Source organism: Hevea brasiliensis, chromosome 6 (genome assembly GCF_030052815.1).
Source record: "Hevea brasiliensis isolate MT/VB/25A 57/8 chromosome 6, ASM3005281v1, whole genome shotgun sequence".
Lineage (NCBI taxonomy): Eukaryota > Viridiplantae > Streptophyta > Magnoliopsida > Malpighiales > Euphorbiaceae > Hevea > Hevea brasiliensis.
Window position 1 is genome coordinate 25065560 of NC_079498.1, and position 6616 is coordinate 25072175.

Here is a 6616-nt window from a genome sequence, read left to right on the forward strand (position 1 = left end):
TCTCTGGTTTCTGGAGCTCCAAACTCGTGCAGCAGCTCCTTCTTCCAAGAGAGAATGGCGTCTTCTCTCTTTCTCTCTATTAAATTTTCTTTCCTTTTTGTTTTTCCTCCCTTCCTCTTGTGGCAAAAATAAGGAAATGATGAATTTATATGGTCCCAAAAAGCTGCCCTAAAAGTAAATAACAGCTAAGGAGTGGATAGGAAATGAGGTGTAAAATTATCCAAGTCAGCAGCACTTTCACGTTCTGGGCATTCTGCTTAGGGTTAGGCTTAACCCTAAGCAGCTTCTTAGCAAATTTAGCCTCTGGTCGCACTGTCTGCTTAAGGTTAAGCAGACCTTCAGCAAATCTCGGCAGATTTATAGTAAAATGGACTTTTCTGCTCATGCTTGACTTGTGTTGCACCTTAAGCATTGCCGCTTTACCCTGAGCATGACCTTAAGCAAGGTCTCAAGCAAATTTCGGCTGGTTTGCTCTTTCAAGGCTTGATTTCTTCAACTTTCCTCTATGGTTAAAGGATTCCAAATTTCTTCAAATCACTCCCTAATGCACTCATTGATCCTTGATTTGCCACAAAATCCTATTAAAAACAACAAAATTAGGAAAATCAAATATAAAGTATTTAAATTTAACAAATGAGCTAAAATAAAGCTAAAAACATAAAATATACTAAAATATAAGGGCAAAGTGAATGCAAAACTACCCTAAAATGTCTATATGAAATGAGTGTAACAGACATCAAGTTGGAATGCAGTTGAATCGCATCAAGGCCAGTATTCGTGAGATGCCCCATGGCAGCATATGGGATAAGATGGTAGAGAATGTTAATCTCAAAGCAGATAATCCTGTTGACAGTTTTTTCGCATCAGCAGGGAGGACCAGTAGCCTACTTCTGTTTTTCCAACACTTGATAGAGAGGAATCAAGCCATAATGCAGTTGAATCTCATCATGGCTAGCTTTCGTGATAAAGACATGGGAAGAAGCATTAAGGCAATGCACAGTGTAGATCACATCAGCTACTATGGTGAGTTTTTGATCCCTGAAAGCATAAGAGTCACATGCTGCAGAATTTTACTCCCAATTTTCCTTGGGGAAAGATATGAGCAAGCTTTGTGGAAGTCAGTGTATAACCAAGTTGACTCAATCAAGAAAGATTTGAGCTTCATAGAAACCTTATCTGAAGATGTCGAAGGCATGGAAGAAGACTTGGCTTTGAGAGAGAAGATATGGGTCTTTGAAATGAAAGATGTTGCGGTTCATGTAAAGGCTCTTGATGACTTGGTTTTGAGACATCAGCCAGAGAGGAAAGGAGTTTTCAACAACATGATGTCTCGAAGGAAAGTTTCCAAGGAGATCGATCAAATTAAAAGAAAAATTGCTGAACTGAACAGAAAGAAGCGGATATATGACATCGAAATTTCTGTAGCAAACAGAGGGCAGAAATCTATTGCTCAAGACTGGCAAGACAAGGAATCATCCATTTTTCATACTTGCAATATAATCAATATGGAGGAGTAAGCTCAACCCAGTTCCTCAAATCATGGGGCAACACAAAAAATTGATAATTCATGTATCCTGGAGGTTCTGATTCATCTGCTCACACAGAAGTCAATTGAAGAACTGAAGGAGGGGGTTGAATCAATCAGAGAAGAATTCAGAAGACTTTGTGCATTACTCGAAAGTTTGCAGAGAAGGAAAAGCGAGATCAAAGATTGGAAGCTTTTGTGAAAGAGATACAAGATGTAGCTCAGCAAGCAAAGGCAATCATTGAGGCATATGAGAACAACATTGAACCTGAAAGAAGGGGCATTTTTGAAAGATTTTTTAATCTTCATCATGAAATTCTAACTCGAATTAAAATTGCAAAAGAGATTGATTGGATCAAGAGCAGGATCTCTGAAATCTCTAGAAGAAAGCTTATACATGACGCTTGATTTCAGAGATTTCAGAGATTGATTTGGACCAACTATATCAGATAGTCGCACTCTGCTCAGCACTTCAATTCAAGAGGAGAGAAATCAAATGGAAAATGGTAGTGTTTCCATCATTAGTAACAAGTTTTTTAACTGGCTTTCTGAACTATCAGCTGGTAATTTAGAAGATCAGGTTAAATCAATGGAAAAAGAAGTAATGCTAATGCGTGCTTTACTTGAGGATTTTCAAGCAACTGAGAAACCAAGCAGAAGACTGAAAGTATGGCTGGAGGAAATAAGAGGAATTGCTGATGATGCAGAGGGTGTCATTAAAACCTACAGCGAAAGAAGCCAAAAGGATCTCTCAAACTATGAGGATATGATGATTCGAAATAAGATTGCCAATGACATAAGTAGGGTCATGAATAAGATTCGTGATGTTTCAGAAAGAAGGGAAGCTTCAAACTCTATTTTCCATAGCCTATGTCAAAGACGACCACCGCCTAATATCATTGGCTTTGATGATGATGTATGTGCAATTAAAAAACGGCTACTCACAGATGATAGATACTGCTGCATAATTTCAATTCTGGGTGAAGAAGGCACTGGAAAGACTACCCTTGCAAAATTAATCTATAACGATATTGAGGTTATGGATCATTTCCCTTTTCGAGCTTGGATTTCTGTACCACAAGAGAACAGTGATAGGGCAGTGCTGCAAGACATACAGAAACAAGTTATGGATTATCTTCGACAAAAAGGCAAATGGAACATGGAAGAAGAACCACTTGCTGCCTTGGATGGTAGGTACCTGATAATCTTGGATGATATCCGAAAAGCCCAAGTCTTGGATTTTCTTAGAAATGCATTCCCAGATAAATAAAATGGTAGTAGAATACTGATCACTACCCAAGAGATGGCTATAGGTTTGCATGCTGATTCAAACAACTCTCCGCATGAAATTCAGTTACCAAATGAGGAGGAAAGTTGGAGCTTGTTTACTGGCACTTTGAAGGTAGAAATCCCTCCAGAACTAGAGGATATTGGGAAAAAAATTGTAAGAAGCTGTGGACGGGTGCGGCGAAATATTATTCGTATGGGGAATCTGTTGTCCAAGAATAGCGTGACTTATGAAAATTGGTCAAGGTTGCTAAAGCAGTTCAATAAAGGCCAGACACCTTGGCTAAAAACACAAAAGGTGTACATGGACTTACCCCGAAACTTGAGAAAATGCCTTGATTATTTCAGATTGTTCCTGTTGACTTTGAGATCCCTGCGAGAAGATTGATCACCCTGTGGGTTGCCGAGGGTTTTGTCAATAAGAGAATGGATGATGAACCTCCTGAACATATTGCTAGAAGGTACTTAAAGGACTTGATAGATAAAGAAATGGTTCAAGTTGTGAAAGAAAAGTTTGATGGAGGTGTCACATGTCGTTTGTCCAAAGAGGGAGCTAAGTTCCTCCAAGACTATGCTGAAGCGACTTCTGCATTCTCTTCAAGCATTCATGGGCCTCGCCGTTTTGCTGATCATTATAATCATAAGGACTTCCACTTTCAGCATATTCATGGTGATGACAGCGATGCTCCTCTTGGAAGTCAGTATACAGATGTCCTCTCATTTCTGTCTTTTGACCATCGCAAGGGTAGCAAACCAGGAGAAGATGTAAGAAAGTTTCTTCATCGATGCATTTCCAGCAAGTGCTTCCTGTTGTTGCGTGTGCTTGATCTTGAACGTGTTTTCAGACCCAAGTTTCCTAAGGTATTTGACAAATTACTCCAGCTGAGATACCTTGGCTTAAGATGGACTTACTTAGAGGAACTTCCACCATTTGTAAGCAACTTGCTTAAACTCCAAACTCTGGATGTGAAGCACACTTATATCAGTACTCTTCCACATTCTATCTGGAAAATGCAACGGCTGCGACATTTATACTTAAGCGAGAGCTACCGCAGTAGATTTGAGCCTAAACCAAGCAGCAGCTCTCTAAGGGAGCTTCAAACATTGTGGGGTGTGTTCATAGATGAGGAGAGCCCTGTGAAGAATGGTCTGAAAACATTGTTAAATCTTCGAAAACTGGGATTGGCATGCCGAATAATGTTGTCCCAAAAGAAACAGATGTTGTCGCAAATTGAGGCTGTGGCTGATTGGATTCTGGAACTGAAAGACCTTCAATCATTAAGGCTGAGATCATTTGATGAACTTGGTGAACCTTGGTACCTGCCACTAAAAGACTTGTCAAAACTCAAAAGTCTCTCTAGTATGTACTTGCTGGGAAGGTTAAAATTTGAGTTTGTTAAATCTGGAATTCCTGAAAGCCTCACTTACCTAACATTGTCAGCATCACGACTAAAGATAGATCCAATGCATATGCTACAACACCTTCACAATCTGAAAAAGCTCAGATTGTTCTCGGATTCATTTGTAGGAAAAACCATGTGCTGCTCTTCTGGAATATTTCCTCATCTTCAAGTCCTGAAACTATGGAACCTGGAGCATCTAGAGACATCGAATATGACAAAAGGCGCACTGCCAGAACTGACAGACTTAGAGATTAGATCCTGCAGGCAATTGAAGATGCTTCCCAAGGAAGTGCAATGCATGAAGAATCTTAAGATATTGAGATTGACAGACATGCTTTTCCAGAAGAGCATGCACTGCTATTCTGGAAGCTTTCCTCAACTATTAGTGCTGAAACTGGAGAACCTAAAGCATCTACAGATATGGACCGTGGCCAAAAGCGCACTCCCAAAACTGAGTCACTTGGAGATTAAATCCTGCAGCCAATTGAGGATGCTTCCCAAGGGATTGCAACACATGAGGAATCTTAAGATTTTTAGGGTGAAAAACATGCCACAGGAATTCACTTATAGGATTGAAGAAAATCAAGGCCTGGATTGGTATAAAATTGCTGTAGACCCTTATTTTGTGACGAGTATGTGCACTGAGGCTGTTGGAAACCCGATGATGAAAAATTATATGACTGTAAGATATAATTGGAGGCATGGAGCTGAATTATTAATTCCGTGGCATGATCTTAAAAAAAAATAATAATATGTTTTTTGGAAAATTAATTTAATTTAAATAAAATCTTGTTTTGTTTAAATTTAATATGGGTAGTTCTTAAATGGACCTAATTAAGTTTAATCGGGCCCCATGGGCCTAAGAAAGTCTAGTTAAGAATTTTAAATATGACACATTTAACTTATTTTTAAAAAATTAAAATAAAAAAATATATATCTTTTTCTCTATCCCTCTCTCATACAAACTCTCTCTCCCCCTTTGGCCCCACTCTCTTTCTCACTCTCTATTTGTGCCACCCCCTTTCCCTCTCTTCCTATTGGTTGGAACACCTCATACATATCCCAGTCTCACCCAAATTCCTCAATCCCAGTTGTTTAAGTTATCTGAACCTTATCACATTAGGACTTCAATTCCTACCACACTTCTTCCTCATTCCCTATTGGTGCCTTCTCCTTTCCTTCTCTTCCCATTGGTTGAAACACCTCATCCATATTTCAGTCTCACTCAAATTCTGTAATCCTAGTTGTTTAAGTTATCTAAACTTTATCACGCTAAAACTCCAAACCCTATCACACCTCTCTCCCAAAACCCTATAAATACCCCACTGATAAAAAATAAAAAAAAGGGGAGGAAAAAGAGAAAAAAGGAAGGAGGTGTAGGAGAAGACAAAAAAAAAATTAAAGAGAGGAATAGCCAAAATTCTTTTAGTTCTTCTTTCTTCCTAGCGATATTTCTTAAAGGTTAATTTTTTTTTTATTTTCTTTTCAAGATCTATTCCATGTAATATTTAATTCTATGTTCTTTTTTTTCAATTTATTTTATATGTTCATATAGATCATGTAATCATGTTTAATTTGAGGGGATACACAACTCTGTACATATTTAGTTTCTGTCTCTCGTATTTTTATTATTTTTCTTTATTTTCTGAATCTGTAAAAAATTTGTAAAAATTATATTCATATTCTACACGAAATTCCATTAATTTTAGGCTTAAGAATCAGTAAAAAAGCTTTATTTTTTTGTAAGTTATGGCTGTTTGAAGTTAGGGTTCCTCTAAAATCTGATTTGCAGGATATCCGATTTTTGGAGCCCATATCTCCCTTGTTCCTTAATATTTTTGTGTAAATCTAGTGTCTAAAATTAACTTCAGAATCTTATGAATCTTTTCAAATTGGTTTTGCATTCATATCTGTTGTGGTTAATGAGTTATGAATTTTACAAAAAAGTAGTATGATTCTGTCACTTAGAAAAGTTACGATTTATGTAGACTATTTGGCTAGGGTTTTGTTTGATTTATAAATTTTATGATCTTGTATGATATGTAGGCTATCTTTGGTAATGTTTTTATGATTTTTAGGCATGTATAACTATTTTTAAAAAATCGGATTTCTTGCTACCGTTAATCTGTTAGAATTTGGAAATTGTATATTTATGCATGTTCTTGTATTTTCTTGGGTTTTAATTGATATTTGATCTATTTTTCTGTGTTCTTTTAATTCAATAAGTGTTATGAAGTGTTTGGATCATGTTAGAAGACTTAGACCGTTAGGTAGTTGTAACTAATTAGGAATCTTAACCCTTTAGGAGAATAGAGTTAGAATCCAATGTAAATTGTTATTAATATTTTCTTTATTTCTTTTATTTTCTTTAGTTTCTTTATTTTTTATTACAAACAAAATT

General features: G+C 37.0%; 1 protein-coding gene across 1 annotated transcript; it reads left to right on the forward strand.

Moving 5' to 3' along the window:
* Positions 1–1965: 1965 nt before the first annotated feature.
* LOC110652618 (probable disease resistance protein RF9) lies at positions 1966–6275 on the forward strand. Its single transcript, XM_058147962.1, has 4 exons — positions 1966–2792; positions 2880–3058; positions 3154–4847; positions 6262–6275. The coding sequence occupies exons 1-4, from the start codon at positions 2022–2024 to the stop codon at positions 6273–6275; spliced, it is 2658 nt and encodes an 885-aa protein (XP_058003945.1). The 5' UTR covers positions 1966–2021.
* The last annotated feature ends 341 nt before the right edge of the window (positions 6276–6616 follow it).